General features: G+C 56.7%; 1 protein-coding gene across 6 annotated transcripts in view; it reads right to left on the bottom strand.

Annotated features, from left to right (window-relative positions):
* The window catches only part of HIP1 (huntingtin interacting protein 1), a 44,844-nt gene that overhangs the window by 8,254 nt on the left and 13,739 nt on the right, over nt 1–22,851 (bottom strand). The window contains exons 1-13 of one of the 6 annotated variants that reach the window (XM_030474759.1): nt 16,733–16,823; nt 10,127–10,190; nt 9,362–9,504; nt 8,857–8,913; nt 8,278–8,358; nt 5,916–5,992; nt 5,592–5,653; nt 3,926–4,066; nt 3,355–3,412; nt 1,714–1,789; nt 1,156–1,287; nt 428–525; nt 195–267 (exon numbers count right to left, since the gene is read on the bottom strand). In XM_030474759.1, coding sequence (XP_030330619.1) covers nt 195–267; nt 428–525; nt 1,156–1,287; nt 1,714–1,789; nt 3,355–3,412; nt 3,926–4,066; nt 5,592–5,653; nt 5,916–5,992; nt 8,278–8,358; nt 8,857–8,913; nt 9,362–9,504; nt 10,127–10,190; nt 16,733–16,750 — 1,080 coding nt within the window. In that variant the 5' untranslated portion in view covers nt 16,751–16,823. Of the gene's footprint in view, nt 1–194; nt 268–427; nt 526–1,155; nt 1,288–1,713; nt 1,790–3,354; nt 3,413–3,925; nt 4,067–5,591; nt 5,654–5,915; nt 5,993–8,277; nt 8,359–8,483; nt 8,578–8,856; nt 8,914–9,361; nt 9,505–10,126; nt 10,191–10,288; nt 10,338–14,116; nt 15,489–16,732; nt 16,824–22,851 lie in introns of those variants that run through there. The other 5 variants (XM_030474757.1, XM_030474758.1, XM_030474756.1 and 2 more) reach the window with 5 other exon arrangements.

Genomic DNA, 22,851 nt, shown 5'->3' with positions numbered 1-22,851 from the left:
TTGGAACTGGATGAGCTTTAAGGTTCCCTCCAACCCAAACCAGGCTGGATTCTATGACAGCGTCACTCCTTGCCCATCTGCAGACACAGCCATTACCTCACCATCCCCATTCCCAGCGTGAGCTGCTGGGTCTCATCTTGCCCCTGGACCTCCCACATGGGTGCTCACTGCGTCACAGGATGGTTGTCACCCACCTCAGCCTTGAAGCTCTCCAGCTGCTCCTTCAGGGCTGCCATCTCCCCATAAAGCTGCTCGATTAACCGGTCCCTGGGAAGGAGACACCAGGTACATGCTCAGTGCCACCAGCCATGCTGGTGCTGTGGGGACGCATCCTGGGAGGGAGGTGTCCCCTTGGCCACCATGGTGCCATGCTGGGAGCCCCCAGTCCAATCCTGCCTGTCTCCAGGGCATCACCCCAACTGCTCACTTGTCATCCTTGTTCATCCCGTTCTGGCTGTTGAAGTTGAAGGGGTCACTGCCCAAAGAGCTGCCGAAGATGTCGTCAAACTTACTGTCAAACAGGCTCTGCAGGGAGAGCAGCAGGGACCTGGAGTAAACCCAGCACTGTCTGGGAGCTCTCATCCCCTCCATATCCGTGGCAGCACCACCAAGCCCAAGAGCTAGCAGGGCTCCTGCCTGCTGGTGCTGCCAGGGACACCGGGGCTGGATCCTCCCCACTGCTACCAGGGTACTGAACATGTTGAACATATTGAACATGGAGCACCTCTGGTCTGTCCCCTCTCCTGGGGTGGGGATGGTCCCCATAAGCCATGTCAGTGCACACCCCTTCCCCTCCCAAAACTCTCAACACCAGGGGACAACTCTTGGTGGAGAGGGGAGTGAGGACCTAATGCAAGCATGCAGCACAGAGGGGTGATGCTGTGAAGCCAAACATCTCCAGCCAGCCATCACTGGAGGGCACCAAATCACCAAGAGAAGCACTGCGAGACAACTAGAGCCTGTGCAGCACCCACATGTGACACCCACTGCCAACAAGTCCTGCTGCAATGATGCTCTGCAGCACCCAAGGCCATCCCCACTGTCCCAGCCCCCACCATGGTATGGTTTTGGAGAAATAACCCTGGTTTGGGAGCCAAAGGGCACCCACCGTCCCCCTGCAGCCTGGAGTGCACAGGCAGTGCTGTGGCAGCTCACCTGTGAGGCTGTGTCCATCTCCACCAGGTCCGTGATGGGCTCACTGTCGGGTGAGGATGCCTCGGCGGGGATGACCACCACAGGGCTGATGTGCTCTGACAGTGCTGAGGCACGCAGGAAATTGGGGGGGTTCTGGGGAGGAAGGGGAGTGTGGCTGCTGGGGAGAGGACTGGCACTGCTGCAGGGCTTCAGGCACGGCTGGTTGAAATCCTGCCCCAGAGCTGAGCTGGCTATGCCCTGACCCATGGGAACAGAGCCAGCACCTGCAGGGATGGAGCCAGGACCCACAGGGACGGATCCCAGCAAGGGCTGAAGGTCAGTGTGAGAGGGGGTCCCAGCCCCCCGCTGGAGGGGCAGCTCCATCCCGCAGGATCCCACTGAGACAGGGACTCAAAGACGAGCCTCAGGCCCCACAAACCCCACATTGCCAGTGGCCCCAGGAAGCCAGGCAAGGTGGCAGCTGACACTTTTTGGGCACTGTCCCAGTGCCACCAGCCCCACTGCTGCTCCTGGCCACGGGGACAGCAAGTGTGGGAACCGCGGACCCTGAGGTCTCACCTCTGGCAGCTGCGGGATCTGAATCAGCCGCTTGAAGTACTGCAGGTTGCTGGAGCGGTAGAAGAGGTCCTTCAGCCTGCAAGGGGCAGGGAATAGTAAGGGAGAGATTCTGCCCAACCCAGACACCCTAACCCAAATGTGGGCAGCTCCAGCCCCTCGCCTGGCTCCAGGAGGATGTTACTGGGCCACCATGCTGTGCTGGAGTGTATGGTGATGTGTACTGCCATGAAACCCAGGACCTGATGAGCAGACAGAAGGACCTGAAACTGGAGCAACCTCATCTTGTGGAAGATATCCCTGCCCATGGCAGAGTGGTTGGACAGGATGATCTTCAAAGGTCCCTTCCAACCCACACCACTCTGTGAGTCTATGACACCATGAGCCACAGCACAACGGCTGCACTGGGTCACACTGAGGTGCAGGCACCTCTCTGTGCTGTCTTCACCATGGCCAAAGCTCAAAGGGACAGCTCAGAAAACACCCCCATTGCTGAGGAACAACCCCAGTGGCTTGGGGGCTTCCTGCCTGGAGGCCACATCTGCACCTTCCCCTTCAGCTCCCGCAGGGGCAGCTCCCGCAGGAGCACAGCGCCCTCCTTCAGGATCTCCAGCTCTGGGGAGGACCGGCACTGCCCGGCCGTGCCGCTCACGGCTGCCCTCCCCTCCAGCCACCCCGGCATCCCGGCTGGTATCTCGGCACTGCTGATACTGCCCCAAGGGCTGTGCCCGGGGTGTCCAATCCCACAGACCATCCTGCTATCTGCTAATGGCCATGCCCAGTGGTTTTGCCACGGGCGCTGGTTTGCAGTTTGCGACCTTGAATCGAGCATCACCCCGCAGCAGCTCATGGCCTCTCACAAACCCAATGCCCACCTCCAACATGCAGCAGCACCCACCCATCCCATGCTGTAACTGGGTGACCATAACTTGGTTCCGGCTCTCTCCTCCCACACCCTTTAGCTGCAGTTTTAAAAATCTCTCTTATAGGCATCTTAATCTGGGACAGATGCAGGTACCACAAGCTTTACCTTTTCCTTTTCTGTGTCCCTGCAGGGATGGCTTTTCCATGCAAAAGCCACCTCTGCTCCACTCCACTCCCTGGCATGCAGGCTCTTGGTAAGGCTCTTCATGGACCCCTCCTCAGCTTTGCAACACCCCAAGGTTTCATCCTTTAGCCGCCCCTTTTAACAAACTCCCTTGTGTTTGTGAAACTGTCAATTTTCCTTAAAAATCAACAGAATTGGGGGGAAAATCTCTTTTCCCTGTCCCATCCCCCAGTGCCATCTCAAACTACCTCCATGTGCTGCTTACGTTCTCCTACCCCATTGCTCCTACCAACACATCCCTCTCACGATAGAGACACAAGCAAAAACCATGGTGAAAGCTGGTTTCTTTTCACCACGGAAACCATGGATTCCGTGGTGAAAGCTCCAGAGAAAGCCAAAAGGTTGAATCAGGCTGGATTTCAGAGCCCCAGGCAAGACTAACTCCTGCGCCTCCTCCATCTCCATCACTCAGCTCCTGAGTCCCAGCACAGGGGCATTCCTCCCCCATCCTCCCTCTGCCCCAGGAGCACCCCTGGAGCATCGCTGGCAGCAGGGACAGCCAGTGCCCCACATCTGTCCCACATCCGGGCACTTACTTTCTGAACTGCTCCAGGAACCGATCCCGGTGGCCCTGCAGTGTATCTGCCGGCAGACCTGGAAGAAGTAGCAAGTAGAAACAACACTGGGTGTCTCCACGTTGGGAAGGAGCACAGATCAGGGGACAACCCACTGGCACAGCCATGTGGGGATGGGTCTTTCCCAGTGATGACCACCCTCCTCCCAGGTCTGAATACTCTTGGCACAGTGTCCTGCTGTAGAAGGGGATCATGTGCCCCACCAGACACCCCAGGACAGGGAAAGGCAGCGAGCTGGCATCCAGGCAGCTGCCATCACAATTCAAGGTCCCAAGGGATGTGGGTTTTGCAGCAAGTGCCTGCCCAAAGCCAGGGCAGCTCCTGATGGACACTGGCCCCGTGGCCAAGGGGTGATCAGCAGGGCAGGCTCCTGGGACAGCTCCATCCCCCAGCACTTGTCCCTCTTTGTCCCTTGCCCATGTGACTCCATTTAACCCCCCCCCCGGAAGGGCTGGGATCGAGATGAGCAGGGTGGTGACCCCTGGTGTTCCACTCTGTGTCCGCCCCTGCCCGAGGCGCTGGGAACACTCACAGGAGTGGAGCTTGAAGAGCAGCTTGACGGTGTAGTCGTAGAGGTGGCTGCAGTCCAGGATGACCTGGATGAGCGGGGCCAGGCGGCACTGCCCTGCGGCCGTCACCGACACAGAGCGCGACATGTCCAGGGAACTGAACACTGCAGGGAAGGAGCACAGGATCAGGCTCCGGCAGCACCCACAGCACCGGCAGGTGCCGCACTTTGTCAGCCATGTCCACAAATGTCACCTGGAGAAAGAGCCTGCCAGCCCCTGGGGACCCAGCCTGCTGCCCACAGCTGTCGCCACACTTGGTGGGAGGAGAAATTCCCACCCAAGACTCCAACACTGGGAACACTTTCAGCCTGGAACCGTGGGCTGGAGGTGCCCAGTCCTGAGCCCCAGCCGTGTCCTCGGGCAGAGCTCCTGACCCCCAAGGGCATGCAGCCCCTGTGCTCTGCCAGTCACTGCTGGCAGTGTGGCACTGCTGGCATTCCGGTGTGCCATGCGAGCCGGCAGGGAGATGCTCCAAAACCAGTCAGGAGCAGCTGGCAACACCTCATGTCCCCAGTCCTCTGCCCACATCGCATCAAAATGCACCTTGTGCCTGGGCTGCAGGATCATAGACTCACAGACTAGTTTGTGCTGAAGGGCCTGAAAGCTCATCCAATTCCAACCCCCTACCATGGGCAGGGACACCTTCCAGTAGAGCAGGTTGCTCCAAGCCCCTGTGTCCAACCTGGCCTTGAACACTGCCAGGGATGGGGCAGCCACAGCTTCTCTGGGCACCCTGTGCCAGCGCCTCAGCACCCTCACTGGGAAGAGCTTCTGCCTCAGAGCTCATCTCAATCTCCCCTCTGGCAGGTTAAAGCCATTCCCCTTGGCCTGTCCCTAGAGGCCCTTATCAAAGTCCCTTTCCAGTTTTCTTGTTGGCCACCTTTAGATACTGGAAGAGTGCTATAGAAGGATGCAGTCCAGCATGACCTGGATGAGCAGGGTCAGGCGGCACTGTCCCGCGGCCATCACCGACACCAGGGCACAAACGTATTTCTGCCAGGGCTGGGGGCATGGCATGCTGGCTGCTAGAGATGTGTCCAGTGACCATCTCGATGGTCTGTCTCGTGGGCCTCCCATAAGTCGGGGGATGCTAACAGGGTGGCTGGAGAGGATGGCAGCTGCTTCTTTCACCACCCAGCAATTCCCCTCCAATAGGTGGAACAGCGAGAGCTCCTGGGAGCACTCTCGGGACAGAAGAGCACTCCTGGAACTGGCACCCTCCCCCTGTGCAGCCAAGAGGTGAGGGTGCTGGCTCCAGTCCTACTGAAACACAGCTCTGTCCTGCCAGCACCCCCAGCCTGGGGCATGCAGCAGTTGAAGGCTTGCCCCAGAATCGCTTTAATTTACCCCAAGCTTGACCCTGCTTGAGTGTGCAGAGGTGTGTGACAGCCCAAGGCTTGAGCCTGGGTGGTTTTACCCCTTACTCAGTGACATAGAGGAAGGCAAGATGCTCCCGTGCCCACCCCAGCATCCCATGGCACTGCTGGAGGCAGCATGGCACGCAGGGACTTCAGCTGGAAATCCATGTGAAGTGCCCAGAGCAGAGACAAGCTGCAATGCCCTCAGACAGCCTCCTCTCCAGAGCCTTTCCCCAGAGCAGCTCCGTCACAGGGCAGTGCGAGAGCTTACCCGTCTGGAAGAGGTTCAGCTCACACTCCAGGTAGTCAAACATCTCCACCGTCAGCTGAAAACTAGGAAAAAAGGGATGAGGATGTTTGGGGAGTGTTCCCATGGCCACCTGTGGCCCTCAGCATGTGAAGGTGACACCCCAGAGGGACAAGCGGGTGTGCTGGCATGGAAGCACCAGCCTTGAGCGGGGCTCCATGCACCTGGGGCAGGGCTGGGGGGAAGGTGCCAGGTCCTGCTCCTGGCTCAGTGCTGCTGGTGAGGTTGGGCAGCACCATGGCCCTGCCTGCACAGCCCCCCCACCTCCCACCCCTGCCCCACACTCACAAGTTATTGACGTCGTTCTCCCCTGCCTCATCGAGCTGCCGGTCGGACATCTGGAGATTGCCGGGGAAGCGGGGATTCTGCGGGAGAAACAGGAGTTGGGAATGGGTTTTGGAGGACCACACAGCTCTGAGAGCACCAGTGTTGCTGATCCAGTCAGTGGTCTCAGTGCAAGAGATGTGGACAGCTCTTTGGATGCCCAGTGGGAGTGATGCAGGGGGGAAACGGACTGACACGAGGTCTGTGGAGCCTTGGGTGACTGCATCATCCCCAGCACCATCCATGGTGCCCATTCTCTCCCCGGCAAGAAAAGCCAATTCTCCCTGGGCTTAGAAACCTGTGGAGCAGGGAGGAGATGATGTAGTAGATGTAATGTAGTGACAGGACAAGGGGGAATGGCTTTAAACTGACAGGGGAGATTTAGATGAGATATGGTGGAAGGTATGGGTATACAGTGATGCGCTCCACTAGCATTGCGTAACATACAATACTGATGGCTGATAATCTTTTTTAATAAATGTTGCAATACTGGGTCAAACATTTGGCTTTAATTTAAAGTTAAGGTCATAGAGTTGTTTACTTATAAATGCATAGTTTAGATTCATGACTTGTTGGCTCACTTGAGACAAAAAAAAGATGTTGATATGGGCAGGTGGTTTGTGGTATCAGTTACTCTTGTACAAGAGGTCTGGGTAAACATAATCCAAGAGTGCAACACAGGCTGGGATCTGCCCAGCTATGGAACAGCTCTGTGGAAAGGGACCTGGGGGTCCTGGAGAACACAAGCTCAATAGGAGTGGATAGTTTGCAGTTGTGGCAAAAGCAAGCCAACAGAATGCTGGGGAACATCAACAAGGGCATTGCCAGCAGAGACAGACATGTCATTGTCCCACTCAGTGCTTGCCAGGTGACACCTGGAATACAGTGTTCAGTTTTGGTCCCTGCTATACAAAAAAGATGTGGACAGGCTGGAGAGGGTCCAGGGAAGAGCCACAAGGATGATAAAGGGACTGGGAAGCCTGCCACATGAGGAAAGGCTGAGAGAACTGGGCTTGTTCAGCCTAGAGAAAAGGCGGCTTAGGAGAGACGTTATCACCATGTTCCAGTATTTAAAAGGTGGCTAAAAGAAGGTGGAGACTCTCTTTACAAGGAGTCACACGTTAAAAATGAGGGACAATGGGCACAAGTTACTCCTGGGGACATTCCGGCTGGACACAAGAGCAAAACTTTTCACAATGAGAACAATCAGCCACTGGAATAATCTCCCCAGGGAAGTGGTGGATTCCTCCCAGAACCCTGGGAGCCCTGAGACTGCTCAGGCTGAAGGGTTTGTTCTGTGCTACCTTGTCCTGATCTCCTGATAAATCTAAGGTGAGATTTACAGTCTGGGATGAACTGGATGTGCATAAAGAAACCTCAGATCTGTGACTCTGTCGGAAGTCCTGCCGAGAACTCAGGCTGTGCACACTCAGCAGTGCTTAGATTAAGCTAATCATTATCTCCTCATCATTCTTACATGTCCAGGCTGACTTGTTCCTTCCACTCTACTTTTCCTGCCCATATAAAATACGTGTTTCAGAAAGCACCAGAGCACCTTACTCCCACACTTTGGTCCCAAGCGAAGGCAGGTTTCTGAACACAGCTACTTCATTTGCAGACCATGACGAATACCGGTCCATGCTCACACACCAGTCAGAGCAGGCACTGGTGCTCATCCTCCTCCATGCACCACAGGGACCTCCCCTGGCCCAAATCCCCACCATCCCTCCCCACATCTGTGGTGATGCAGAAAAGCCAGGCTCTGCTGCAGGGTTTTCCATGGGATTTACAGCTTGGTGCTGGCCCTGCCCAGCAGGGCTCCCTTGAGCCCCTGTGGATCATGGCCAGGCAGTGCTGGGGACAGGCACAGCAACAGCACAGCATGGTATAGCCTCCCCTAAGCCCTCCCCGCTCCAGAACTCCATGGCCTCTTCCATGGCCTCTTCCACCTCTGCCCATCTAGGATACCTGGGAGGGGTCATGCACCCCAAAGCTAGGGGGGTCTCTTACTGCCTCTTGTAGCCCACCAGTTCCTAGCCCAGCCTCGATACGTCCAAGGAGCCCTGATCCACTAGGAAACTTGCCATCCCAAGTGCTGGTTCTTGGGCCAATTTTAATCCAGGCTAAGGATGGACACTGGCAGTCTGGGGCATGTTTCATGGAGGCAGAAGGATGGCCACAACGGAGGAGAGGACCCACAGGGGTGACAGCACTAGGACACCTCTGCCAGCCCCTGTCCTGCCCCAGAGCATTGCCATCACTTTTGCCCCAGCACCCCAGTGCCCAGCCCTTGCTGCAGTCTTGGGTACAGGGACGGGATGCTCACCTTGGTGTGAAACTCCATCTTGGTTCTCAGCAGTTTGAGGTAGATGCTGCAGAGCTGCCCGTAGCCCTCGCTCAGGTGGCCCTGAGGACACCAAAAAGCTGTTGAGATGCAAGCCAGGCTGTGAAAAAGCCTTCTCCCCTTGCAGCATGAGTGACCTCTCCCTTATCTCCCCCAAAAACCCAGCCGAAGCCCCTCCTCACTGGCACCTTCGCATGTGGGCTGCCGGCTGGCTTGCAGCAAACGTGTTGAAGGGATTTGGTCAGGACCTTCTTATCCCTTTATCTGCAGACTTCAGTGCTGCTTTTGATGGTCAAAGCAAGAGTTTTACTGGGGTTTGCCATAAAATAGGAAGAAGGCATTTGATTTTGGTGGAAGGGGATACCGAACGCAACCGGCAAACCCACCCCACAGTAGCCACGGGTCAGCCACGGCTGAGCATCTGCTCTGGCCTTGGAGTCTGGCTCCTCCTGGGATACAGCATCCTCCAACCCACCACCCTCCAGCCTGGCTGGGTGCCGGATGCTGCAGAGGTCCCCCAGAGTGTCCCCACCATAGCAGCTGGTGGGGTCAGCCACTTACCCACATCCTGCTCATGTCACTCAGCTCGTTCTTGTATCTCACTGAGTCTTTCAGGACCTAGAGGAATGACAGTGATAAGCAGACAGCGCAGGCAGAGCACCGGGGCAGGGCGTGCGAGACATGGAGCCAGCAGCTGGGGTCAGGAATGGGAGGGCTCGATTTGTTCCCAACCATGCAGCCTGCCCATGGTGTCACTCCCACCAGCCCCAGGGCTCCTCAGTTTCCCCATCTGCAGACGGGCAGGAGGACCCCTGCTGACGGCTCCTGCCCCGATGTCAATGCCTTGCGCCGAGCAGTTTGCCCTGGCACTGGAGGGCACTGGTCGGCACCAGGGTTTGTAGCACAGGGGGTTATGAGCAGAGTGAGTGGGGAAGGTCCCTCTAGCAGTCGCCACCCAGGACTGACCCCCAGGAGGGCACTGACCCATCAGCATCTCCCACCACCCCACACAGCCCCGCCAGGGAAAGAATTTTGGCAGCTGCCGAGCCAAGCCCATGGCACTCACATTCGAGTGGCCATCCCGGAGGAGTTTGTGGAAGACGTGGCAGAACTTCCAGCAGAGCACGGCATTCCCCGACAGTGGCAGCCGGTTCACCACCGACCAGAAGGTCTGTGCTCCCTTCTCGTGGTGTGTGCCCAAGATGCATGGTGGTGGCTGGTCAAGGAAACACTCCTCTCCCCTTTGGCGGTGATGGAGAGTAGCCACTCTGAAGCCAGCTGGTACTCACCGAGCTGAGGGGAGCCAGGCCACCACGGGGAGCTCATAAGCTGCCAAGCCCAGGCACACGCTGTCCCCAAGGGCAGCACTCGCTGTCCCCTCTCCTCCAGCCCCACACCACCGCTCCAGGAGCACCACGGCACACTCAGGGCTGTGGCTGTACCTCCGCCAAACTTTCCCGACAGCCCTGCTGGGATGCTGGGAATCTGCTTTTCGTGGCAGCATGCTCACAAGCACCTCTGGGGATTAAGCATCCTCCCCCCAGGCAGGCAACCTGCTGTGGGCATCCACCCCTCCTCCCCTCCCACGGGATGGCAGTGCTGGGAGCACAAGGCTGGGCACCCACCGACAAGGGAAGGCTGCAGGAGCAGAGACCTGCTGCCATGCTGGAAAAACCCCAACCATCATCAAGAGCCCATCAGGGTCCTACCTAGCCACCCTCAGCACCCCGACACCTCTCCCCACGTGCCACCTTGCTGCTGCCCCTTTTCTGGGCAGCCCCGGCCGCACTCCCACACTCGCTTGTCTCATGGCCAATTTTGGGAAGGATATTTCTGGCATGTTTCTCCTTGACAGCCACTTCCTGAGCATTAATGGCCTTATTGATGCTGACAGTCTGCAAAAGAGAAGAGGCGGAGGAGGGGGAGATGGGAAGGGTTCAGGCTCCCCCTGGTCCCCCCTCACCCCCTAAGACCCCCACAGCTCTGCCAGCACCTGCTGGTGGCTGGGTCCCATCCAGGTCCCCAGCCCCTGCTCATGCCAGCTGGATGCTGCCCCTTGCCGGATGCCTTTCTGGGATGTGCTTGGCATCCGCCAGGTTCAGCTGCTGCCAGGACTCATTTACTCAGCATAATAACGATGCAATTAAAGCAGGGACCACAAAGAACCCTCTCCTGCCCTTGGGCCAGTGGATGGGCACAGGGAAGGCAAATCCCACCCCTTGCCTTTGGATCACAGGCAGTAGCCAGCGGTTCCGACTCTGCTTTTAGGCTCCAGAGAGGCAGTGGCAGCCACTGGAAGCATTTCTCGTGCAGGATTTTTAACCCCATCCCATTGCTGCCCTCGGGGAGCTGTGCTGGCAGCGGGTGGACGCTGTGGGTCACCCTAAATGAGTGCAGTGATGCCAGCATGGGGCCACCCGCTCTCCACACTCCTGCATCACTGGCAGCAGCACCAAGCACTTGCCCAGCACCTGCTCCGTGAGGATCCATCCTGTTGCTGAGGGGAGAAACCATCTGGCTCAGCACTGCCAGAAGTAGCTAGTTACTGATATAAACCAACTAAAGCAGTGGGATTATCCCAGTGCCTTTCTCATTCACTCATTCTTGCACCCCCACTTGCTGCCCGTTCCGAGAGAGCCCTGCTCTGGCTCCATCCTGACCAACCCCGGTCAGGGTTGGGGGACTGTGCTGAGTGGGGCTGGGGCGGGGGCCATGGGCACCAGCCATAGGCACCCCACGTACAGTGAGGCATGGCCCAAAACACCAGTGTTGAGCCAAACCCCCCAGCCCAACAACCCCCCGTGGAAGTCCCTCTGCCACTGAAGCACCCACCAGACAGAGCAGGGACAATGGGCTGAAGGCCTGAGACAGCTTCTGATCTCACTTGCAGCTGCCAACTGCACCCCCCTTCCAAGGCTGAGCACCCCTTTAACTGAAACAAGGTGCTTGGGTCCTGACGTCCCAGTATGAACCACTCCTGCTGTGGGGATGCTGATGCTTGCTCTGGCTGCACTGGCTGCTCTCAGGGCTGGTCCAAGCAGCCCTGTGGTGTTTGCAGCCCCAATCGTATGGCACTGGCCACTGCACCCCCAGGAAAGCTGGAAACAGCTTCCAGTTTAAATGCCCTTTCCTGCTGACTTCTACTAGTAAAGCAAGGACATGGTTTTCCAACCAGAGGCTCCCAGTGATGCCCCCAGAGCGGGGAGACACGGTAGAAGGGTGACAGGGGGCTGGCAGTCCCTGGCTCCAGATGGTGGCCTCCAGGACCCTCCATCCCCAACTGCCCTACTCCCTTTGAAGGGTCAAAAAGGAGCAAAATTTGGGCTGCCTTGAGTTGGGGTTGTTCAGCCTGGAGAAGAGAAGGCTCCTTAAGGGGAGACGCTAGAACAGCCAGAGTGCCTAAAGGGGCTACAGGAAACCTGGAGAGGGGCTTTGGACAAGGGCCTGTAGGGACAGGACAAGGGGAATGGCTTTAACCTGCCAGAGGGGAGATTGAGATGAGCTCTTAGGCAGAAGCTCTTCCCTGTGAGGGTGCTGAGGCGCTGGCACAGGGTGCCCAGAGAAGCTGTGGCTGCCCCATCCCTGGCAGTGTTCAAGGCCAGGTTGGACACAGGGGCTTGGAGCAACCTGCTCTAGTGGAAGGTGTCCCTGCCCGTGGCAGGGGGTTGGAACTGGGGGAGCTTTAAGGTCCTTTCCAACCCAAACCATTCCATGACTCCACGGTAAGTTTCACAAACAAGCTAGCTGACACAACTAGCTAGTAAGAAACAACTAGTAAGAAAAAGAAAGGTTTCTAGCTCTAGTACATACGATTCTATAACAGAAAGCTCAGACCTTTTTGCCACGGAGAGGGTCTTTCAGCCCAGCCCACAGGTGCTGCTTCCCAACACCATCCCGCACCTAGAGCTGATGGTTATTTAATTACTAGGTTCCACACCACAAGAGCTGTTTCTAACCTGCCAGGCCACAAGTGTGTCCTTGGCAGTGCTGCTGGCCCAGCTCTGGTGTCTTGCCCATGGAGGGATGTCAGCTCCCCCGGTTCCTGTACCCACATGGGCACCCAATGGGCTCATTAACGCTGCATAGCGCTGGGAGCAGAGCAGGGGGCCATGGAGGGTGTGGGGCAGCTGGGCCCTTCCTCCAGCCCCACACGCCTCCCCTCTGCTGCCAGGAAAGGAAACCCTGGTGTTTCCTCTTGTGCAATGCGGCTGAGGCAGCAGGGCCAGGAGGGAAGTGAGAGGAGAGGCCAGTAGGGTCTGTTCCTGCGGCAAGCACCAGGAACGCTGCACGCACTTGTAGCAGTGCAAGCACCAGTAGTGCTTTGAACACCTCTAGAGCGGGGCAAGGAAAGGCTCAGGCCATCTGGGGAAGGAGCAGCCAGGTAATAGAGACCAGGGACTATCCTGCCCTGGAGCAGGAGGACCTGCCCGAGCACCTTTTCCTCCCTCTGAAGCACCCCCAGAAACCCATGCAAGGTCTTTTGCCCATGGCTTGATGCACCATCACGGCCCTTCCCTGGAGGAACTGAGCACTCTTACCACAGGTCTCCAGGAATCCCGCTGGCAGTGAGCACTGCTGACCATGTCCTGTGGGACCCCTGACACAGCCCAGCTCCTCTCCAAGGAGATGCCGCACCACAGCAGAGCCATCAACAGCTCTGCACCGGGGTGACAGTGGCTCTTGTCAACTAGACCACCACTGCGGAGGTGACCACAGGTACCAGACAGGGACCAAGGAGTCCAAAACTGCAGGGAGGGACCTGGACAGAGTGACGGGCTTTCTGACCACTGAGAAACACTTCACTCCTTTACAAGCACATATGCACACCTTCATCCCCCTGAATCTCTCCAAATTACACTCTTAGTTTCCTCTGAATTGCAAATCTCCTGTTGTTCTGAGAGCTCTCCTCAGGAGCTGCACGGCACCTTCCTGCTTCTCCTTTCATTTCCAAAAGGAAATGAGTGTTGATTAAAGAATCCAGAGCTATTGCAAATTATTCGGAGAAACTGAGTAAGTCGCAGTGCAAATCCTCTTAGTAACACTCCCTCATTTCTCCTTAATTCCTTTCTATAAATGGAGAGCTGGGACAGAGCATACCTCCGGAAAACCGCCCGCAACCAAGCCCTGCAGACGCAGGGGCTCCAGGGGAAGTGAGCAGCAGCGAGACCTGACTGCAACCAGCCTGGGAAAAAGATCCATGAGCTTAATTAAGATGCAAATCCCAGCACAGCGACGCTGCACCCCGGCCCTGGAGGGGGGCATAAGCCTTGAACGTCCCTCACCAACAGAGGCTAAAAGCAAATCACAGCCCCGCTGCCAGCGCCTGTGCATGGCCTTCGATAGCAGCCACATGGGGCCAGGTCCCACATGGATGTGCTTCTGTGTACAGAAGAGTACACTCAGCACAAACCAGTCCTCCTGCTCAGTCTTAAATGCTTCCTTTGAGCAGCGAGTGAGAGGAGATGTTAAAAATACCCTCCCATGACTTAATCTGGGTTATCTGGCTGCACCCACTGCTGGATTCATGAGTTCAGAAGGAAAGCACTCCTGTCCTGCTGGCCATGTGCCGGAACCGCTCCAGGAATGAAGTGCCTTGACCAGGGCTGTGTGAGCATCTCTCAGAAGGTGCTGCTGCTCTTCTTGCCTCCTGATCCCACCAGATGAGAAATATTCCACAAATGACACATCTTGTGTTTCCTTTCGCTTGGGCCGTAAGAACCACCACATTTCCCCAAAGCAACACTGGTCTCCAGTGTTAGAGACCCCGAAACCTCGCTGCATCCATTGGGTCTGCTCCCAGTGGTGATCGCTTGGGATGTACCTGTCTAGAAGGAGATGCTGATGCCACCAGCTGGGATGCCAGGAGGAGGACCAAGGTGTACCAGAGACAGCCCTGAATCCCAAGAGACACCAGCATGGGTGTTTTGGGGGGTGTTTGGAGACACCTTGCCCTGTGGCACGTGACACCCCAAACCAGAGTCACTGGGAACACAGTCACGGGCTCCACAAGCCACACTGGAAAAAAGCGGCATTGCTATGAGGGTCTTCTTGGTAGAGACCTGCGCTGGCACCCCTGCCTCCATGTCTGCTCTCCTGAGGTTGGGAAGATGATGACTTCACATCCATGTCATGCTTGCTCTACCCACCGTCAGCACTCTCCGGCGCACGGCATAGCCCAATGTTGGTGTTATGGAAGAGCTCTTCTAGCGTAGGAGTTGCTTCCAGTGGAGAAACCACTTGGGCCAGGCCAGGGAGGGGTGATGTGATGTTCAGAGGTCTACACACACACAAGACAATGGCAGCTGCTGACAGACTCCCACCAAGGCTTTTACCTTGTGAGCTGTAATACCATTATCATGGTGGAAAGATGAAAATAAGATGAAGGATACACATTTTGAGTGTATCTGAATAGACCACTCCACCAGCTCCTCCTGAGGGCAGCAGGGTGACATCAAAGCAGAGGTTGGGATTCAGAGGGTGATGCACCCATGAGCTGCACATGAAAGGACTTCCACCACTTCTCCTGGCCCTTCCAGAGCCTCCAGTGAAAATAAGGAGTGCAGAACCATCCTGAAAGCTGGGGCAGGAGAGACAGCATGATCTGATCGCTCCTCCACCTTTGAGGTCAGCAAAGAACAAAGACAACCACCCAGCCAACTTGTGGTGGGTCCCAAGGGCTCAAGTGAGACATCTGATGCCAGGAGGGGAGAGCGGGACAGTCACCAGTAGCTGGAAGGGTTCCACCAACACCGGAGATGAGAGCTTGCTACATTGCACACATCACTGCCCAGCATGGGGCATCAGCACCCAAAGAGCTGGGCCACTAGGTTTCTCCAGTGTCATAAACAATTTATGCAGATTAATTACTTGGCCATGTGTTTGTTCAATCCAGTTTAAGGAATACGACTTTTCCAACACACCGATAAACCTTTGGGAAAGAAAATGGACAGGGCGAAAAGTGATTTGGGGGAGAACAGCTGGGAAAAAGCGAGGCTGCAGAAGAAGCCAAACCTCAGCAGCGACCACTGCGGAAGCTGACACCGTAAAACCCAGATCCCTCTGGAGCCTCCAGCTGAAATAACTGTCAAAAGAGAAGTCAACCAAGGCTGCAGAAGAGCTTGGGGACCACTTTGGTCACTGTTAACAGGTGCCTCCGAGCCACCACTACCAGAGACCCCATGGCACCACTGGACCCCAGCGCGGGTGGCTGGATCTGAGGAGAGGCAGAAAACCAGGAGGCTCTGCAGGACCCTGCACTCCCCCATGGTGGCTCCCCACTTGCTCCTCTTCCCGCTGATGGGCACTGCATTGCTCCTGCCCTGCACTGCCCGACTGCTCAGCCATGGCAGGCTTTCAACTGTAAGTAGGGATTTTATATGAAGTTGATCTCTTCCAGCAGCAGTGATCTCCATCAGGGAAGGGAGGATGCTCTGTTTTCCAGGAAGGTCGTCCACCACCTTCAAATATTCCAGAAGCTTTCTCAAAGGTCCTGACCAAAGTCTTCTGCTTCCCAGCAAATGCAAATATGTGGGCTTTTTTTGGAATGGGAGGAAATAAAGGAGTGAGGCTGGAGGATGCAGGGAGCAGATGCCAGGAGCTCATCTCCAGACGTCCACATTGGTATCCAGCTGCCATCCCAGGACTGACCTTCCTTGGGAAGCTTCAGCCCAGCAGAACACCCACAGTGCCTGGGGTGCATTCGGCCTTGGCGGGATGCTCTTGAATGAAGCAAAGCCAGGATGTCTTGGGGATGAGGAGCCTGGTGGTGCCATGGCAGCCATGGTGGAAATCCTTCCCTGCAACAGCTCTGGCTGAGCCATAGCTCCCATCTCTCACCCGACAGCCCACCAGGATGTCTGGATCCTGCAACGGAGCCACGAACAGCTAGGACCACGTGGGCTCCATGCTGCCCCCGAGGGACCTTCCCTTGCCCTCATCGGAGCACTGGAAAAAGCAAAATCCCTCTTCCCAGGTGAGCAGCGCAGGTGATGACCGCGCTTCCCCGCGGGAACGGACCCCCACTTCTCACCCCAAACTGGAATCCATCCTGTATGCCCGGGTGAGGGGCAGTGACAGCAGCGGCGGGCGTGGGGATGCGGGTGCAGGGACACGGGTGTGCGGGGACACGGGTGAGTGGGAGTACGCGGGTTTGCAGGGGGACACGCGGGTGCTCTTTCCACTGGCCGGACCCGAGGACCGGGGCAGGCGGGTGAAACGGGCGGGCTGCAGCAGCACAGGGTTGGGGGGGGCTCAGCTCTAACGGTCACCGCGCGGCTCCCGCTGCCCCCCGAGCCCCTCCTGCGGGATCCGGGCGCTTCCCGACCTCCCTGGGAGGGAGCTCCGCGGGATGCAAACCCTCATCTCAGATGGACCCGGATGCCGCGGCCGGGCAGGGGTGGGGGTCCGCGGGTAGGGCGTCCCGGGGCCGCGCACTTACCACCTTGCCCAGCTCCATGGCGGTGCCGGCCGGGGCTGGGGCTCAGCGCGGCGCGGCGGTGCCCATGGCGGCGGTGGCGCTGGAAGGTTCTGCCGGGCGGCGGAGCGGAGCGGGGGAGGGGGGGGAGGCGCGCTCCCGCGCCGGGCGCGCTCCCGCGAGGGGCGGCACAACTCGAGCGGGGGGAGCGGGGGGGATAACAAAGGAGCCCCGTGGGGGGCGCGGGGCCGAACCGCGCATCCGGGAGCGGCTTCGGGCAGCTGAGGGGCGGAAGCGGGTGCCTGGGGCGGGGGGTGAGCTCCGCACCCCCGGTGCAGCCTGACAGACCACTGCCCCATCCCCTGCCCTGCTGCCCAAGCCCCTGCCCAACCCTCTGCCAGACCCCTTGACCCGGTACCAGACTTCTGCCAGACTCTCTACCCCACTGCCTGGCCACTACCAGACCCCTGCCCCACTGCTGGACCCCTTGCCCAACCCCCTGCCAGACCCCCTGTCCCATCCTCTTGCCCCACCTGCACCATCTCCGTCCCTGGGCAGGGAAGGTGCACCTGAGGAAGGTCTGGCAGTGACCTACCTTGCATAGGAGGCCACACAGCCGTCTTGGCTCTAGCAGCAAAAGCAATTAAACTGGTGCATTATCAAGCCCCCTGGCCTCAGTCCGTGGTTCCCAGGCCGGTATGGCCGCTGGCTGCCCGCATTGCCTGCACCCTGAGCAGGGATTGCTGTCCTGCTGTGGGACAGGCCAGCTCCCAGGCAGGAGCAGTTTGGTTTTTTTCCCCAGCTTCTACCAGTGCTCAAGAAGCACTTTTGGCATCTTCTGATGGGAGGCACAAAAGAAACACAAACAATTCCTCTGCTATTCTGCACGCCCCCTAAAAGCAACCCCACAGCAGGGAGGAGAAGCATCACAGCTGCCCTGTGGCTGAAGGTGGAGGACAAGCTTCCCAGCCCCAAGGAAGAAATGCTCCTGTGGTGCTGGCCCTGGCCGAGTGCGCTAATCCTCCGGGATTAGCACAGTCTAGTCACAGCTCAGCCACTTACTCCAGGATGGCAACTTGGCCACTCTTAATAAGATAACGGGATCCCACATCCCGTGGGGACGGAGCACGGCCAGCACCCGGCACCCACCCCATTCATCCCAGGCTGGGGGCGATGGAGCAGCTTTTAGGGCCAAGACCCAGGTTGTGTTTTGCTCGAGTGGCTCTTAAAGCCTGTGCTGAAGTTCTTGGGGCGGATGGCTGGATGTGGTGCTCAGCAGCACTGTAGGGATGCAGCTTATGGGGTTTTGCTGGACCAGATGGTTTTAAGCAGCAGCATGATCACAGAATCAGAGAATCCCAGTCTGGTTTGGGTTGGAAGGGACTTTAAAGCTCATCCAGTTCCAACCTCCTACCACGGGCAGGGACACCTTCCACTAGAGCAGGTTGCTCCAAGCCCCTGTGTCCAACCTGGCCTTGAACACTGCCAGGGATGGGGCAGCCACAGCTTCTCTGGGCACCCTGTGCCAGCGCCTCAGCACCCTCACAGGGAAGAGCTTCTGCCTAAGAGCTCATCTCAATCTCCCCTCTGGCAGTTGATGCCTGCCCCATCATCATGCCAGGCATAACGAGGCTCGACAGCCCCTGTCATGACAGGTCTGACAGCTCGTGTGCATGGCATGAATGGCCTCTGCTGTGCTGGCCACAGGAGACACCAACCTCGGTATCCCCAGGGCAGGCCTCAGAAGGTCAGACCTCCAAATTATCTACAACCAACACAAACTGTACACAGCCTTGTTTCTATGACTCTATGAAACCCAGAGCCCAACACCATGGCTGTGGGGGGCAGCAGGGCTTGTGCCCTCTTCATGGCGAAGCCCCTTAGTAAATGACTCCCAGCTGTGCTCTTCGCATAGAAACTGGGAGTTTGGGTCCTCGCTAGGCAGCCCAGCCCCCACCTGGGGTTCCCCCTAGCTTAATGGGATCCTGGAATTCATTAATTCACCCTTATCTGGGTTTAACATTGCCCTGAACCCAACCCACAACCACTGCTGCCTTGCTATCCCAGGATGTCCTGTCCTGCAGATCTGGGCCAGGCTGCAGCCCTGCAATTAGCACTTGGCCATCAGGTTTTAATGCCTCATTCACATGAAAAGACTTTCAGGCAGGTATGCAAAGACCACACCTCCTGCAAGGCACAGCCAGAACGAAGGAGTATCCTCTGGAGCAAAACTCAGCCCCAGGGGCAGGATGGATGTGACTTTTCCTATGATGCCACCTGCATGGGAGACGGATGACTTGTGAAATAAGATACAGGATCCATCCTGTAGCCGCATTTACTAGCAACACCCTGTAACACCATCGAATAGCCATGCCATGCTGCTCACCTGCCACATGCAGGCTTTTTGTTCCCAACATCCCTCCTTAATCCCACAAATTAAGTCATCATTAACTTACATTTCAAAATCAAGCTTTCGCACAAGCTCACCCCTGAACTAAGCACCTCAGCTGGTGCTAAAGCCAGCTCAGAGGGACGACAGTTATTGCCATTACTGATGGTCTCCTATGGATGCTGCAGAGCTGGGACATGCAAGTGTCCGCTGCTGTGTAGGTCCCCACGGCTCAGCTGTTCCAGCTGGCAAAGCCTGGACTTTGGGGGCCACCAGGAAGCACTTGGGGAAAAGGCAGAAAGCTCCAAGTCCACCGATGTCAAAGTGAAGGGGGTCTTCAGCTAAAGGGCAAAACCAAGAGCCAAGGCAGCTCTGGAATAAAACATGAAAATTAATTTGAAGGCAATTTAGAGAGGGCCCCTGGAGCAAAGGGAACCCCAAATTTCCTCAGTGGCAACCAAAGCTGCGCTCTCTGAGCTGAAAGCACTGAGGGGGCCGGTGGTGCACAGGACCCTGGCAGTGCAGAAGACCATGCCAGCACTCCGGAGGGGCCACTGTGACCTGCAGGACAAATCCCACCTCTACAGGGATGCACTGGGATGAAGGGAATTCCCTTCTTGCTTTACGGAGCCCAGCGGAGTTCTGTGCTGCACTTCAGGGCATCGCTGTGGAGAAATGGTGGTGCGGGCACAGAGAGCTGCTCCTGCCCTGCATGGTCCTCCCAGGTTATTCCCGGGGCTCCTGTAAAGGTGCTGAGGTGCTGACCTGCTGCTCTGTGCAGCTGCAGGAGCATCAGCTCCACTTCCAGTTCCCTTCACCTGCTACAGATACAGTATACATCTATCACACTTAACTCACCTGCCCAAACCCCTGATGGCTGTGCAACAAGTGAACTTGCTCCGTCCTGCTCCACCAAGAGCAGGGGGATGTATCAAGCATCCCAGGCGGGTGTGTGAACCCACACACCTCATTCCAGGCTCCAGCAGCCCTCTCCAGGGCTGCATCCCAGCCCAGCAATTCAGGATGAGCTTGTGAGGACCAGCCCTGGCAAGCCTCTCAGTAGGGCTGGAGGGAATGACCTTGTGAATGAAGGCAGTTGCAGCAGGAGGATGTGCTGATGGGGCTGCTGAAAAACTGCAGGGCACCAGCCCTGCTGGCTCAGGGGGATGAAGGGACCTTTCCCAGAAGGGAATAGGAAAGGCAAAGCAAGGGCTGTTTCCCTGGAGAAGCAGTGGGGAGGCAGCCCCTCGTTTCACCTTGTCCCCTGAGTGCCTTCATCTTCCTCCTGGCTGATCTGGAGAGGTGGACAGCCCCCTCCCCTCCCCCGGCTGGATTTAATCTCCTCCAGTGCTTTCCTCTGGGACCCTTCACACCACCCAGGGACCACTCTCCAACCTCCTGCAGCTGGGGTGAGCTGTCGGGACGCTACGTTCAGTCCAGACCACGATGGCCCCCTCACCTCTCCCTCCCCCCAGTGTTCATTTTACCAGGTCTAAAAATACTCCAAAGCCTTTTAAACCCTCTTCCCCTGCAGCCGCCTCCCTCCTGGATGACTAATATTACCTGTGCTCCCTTTTGTCTTCTCTGTATTCCCCAAGTCTTCCCCAAGGGAAGGAACCAAACAGGAGCCCTGCTCTAAAACCACCCCTTGCATTCAATCTCTTCAATTAATTTTCCTTGGGGGATGGCATTTTTTTCTAGCTACTGCAGTGTAGGAGCAGTTTAGACCCACCTCCCAAGAGCAGCTCTCTTAGCTTGTAATAAACTAGTCCTGCCCCATGCCTTAATTGTGCAAGATACTGCTGGAGCATCCTTCTTATATGGGATCCCCCGTATAAGGGGATTTCAGAGCTCTAGGTATAAAGCAGAATAGCAGGTTCATTGGGAAAACCCCTGAGGACTTAGAAAACTATTCATTTTATATTCAATCATAGAATTACACAACAGTTTGTGTTGGAAGGGACCTTAAAGCTCATCCAGTTCCAACCCCTGCCATGGGCAGGGACACCTTCCACTAGAGCAGGTTGCTCCAAGCCCCTGTGTCCAACCTGGCCTTGAACACTGCCAGGGATGGGGCAGCCACAGCTTCTCTGGGCAGATTCAGAGGAAAAACCCACCTCACCATTGCTCTTTGTGGCAATGGCTTTTTCCTTCTGCTGCGCCAGGATGTTGAATCATCCTTTCCGGACTGATCCACTGCACTGCTCCATGTCCTTCCGAAACAGAGCCAAGACCTGCAAAGCCTGCATCACCCCACAGGTTACTGGGGATATAGGGACAGAGCAGCAGCATTGGCAGAAGCTGAAGGTGTGATGAGTTTCTCCAGACTCAGACAAAATACAGCGAAACCCCTCTGGGCTGATCCCACACCACTGCGTTCTTCAGAAGGGATCCAGCATTGAACAACCTTCAGAAACCCCTTACATTAATACTGGTGATGGAATAAAACATCCCCCAAATCATCAGTCTTGGTGAACCAGCTACTTTTCAGCACCAAATCTGCACTCATATGAGGCAGGTTTAACGGGTGTTTGGGAGCTCTAATACTTCTGGAAATCCCCCTGGCCAACTAATGCCCAAATACCTTTGCAAATCTTGATTTAGGAAAAATATCGGCTCCAGAGCAGTGCTTAAAAAGCTCAAGGCCATGTTCAAATCCTTGTAATGCCAGAGTTTCCTGGGTATGTGAAAGAGAGAGGAAAAAGCAGATCAGAAAGTGGGCATGGGTCCAGCGCTGGCGGCCACACTGCAGGCTTGCGTTGGCACGGACACGACAGTGCGGGCAGCAGTGGGCAGCACAGGGCTGGCAGCGATGGGTTATGAGCTTTCCTGGCCCCTCACCACAGGCTGGACCAGCATGGGAAGCTGGGAGAAGAGCAGCCCTTCCACATCACCGTGCCCCAGCAGAAGATAAGTGGTGGGCTCCCAGGGCGCAGAACTGTGCTATCCCTGCAGGATGGAGGGACGTGGGTGAAGCTGGACAGACAGACACAGATGAAGCTGGCGCTACTGCCACCCCAAGGCCAGGGCATGGGCAGGGGGCCCGGCTCCATTGTTGCTCCTGTCTTTACAGGAAGCCGCTTTGTTGTGTTGTCAATATATAGATTTTCTTTAAAAAACCAACCAAGCTGGTTCAAGCTGCCCTGATCAATCGTTTGTTATTTTTAGCTCTGTGTTCAATAGCTAGTGTTGGTGTTACAGCAACTGCACAAGCTTTGTGTAATGTTGCTCAGACAGCACCTGTGGATGGGGCCAGTCTGAGGTTGGCAGGAGCTCAGTGAGCAGCTCTGCAAAGCCAATGGGATTAAAAATGCAAGAGGGAAAGAGAGAGGCAGGGAAAGCAGCATCCGCCCTGCTCACTCCTGTTACAAGGAGCCAAGCAGATCCTCCCATCCAAACCTGGAGCACAAGAAACTCCTGTTCCCCACCTGGCATGGAGGGCAAGGAAGCCGTAGAAAGGATGACACAGAGCAGTGGTGCAGTTGATACGCTGGAGGGAAGGGTGGCATCGGAGGGACCTGGGCAGGCTGGAGGAGTGGGTCTGTGTGAATCTCATGAAGTTCAAGCAGGTCAAGGGCAAGGTCCTGTGCCTGGGTCAGGGCAATTCCCAGTACCAGCTGACTGGGGATGGATGGATGGATGGATGGATGGATGGATGGATGGATGGATGGATGGATGGATGGATGCAGAGCAGCCCTGCGGAGAAGGACTCAGGGATACTGGTGGGTGACAAATGGGACATGGCCCAGCAGTG

The sequence above is a fragment of the Strigops habroptila genome (genome assembly GCF_004027225.2).
Source record: "Strigops habroptila isolate Jane chromosome 13 unlocalized genomic scaffold, bStrHab1.2.pri S16, whole genome shotgun sequence".
Lineage (NCBI taxonomy): Eukaryota > Metazoa > Chordata > Aves > Psittaciformes > Psittacidae > Strigops > Strigops habroptila.
Note: the sequence above shows the minus strand (reverse complement) of the source record. Positions and strands in the feature narration are given on the sequence as shown.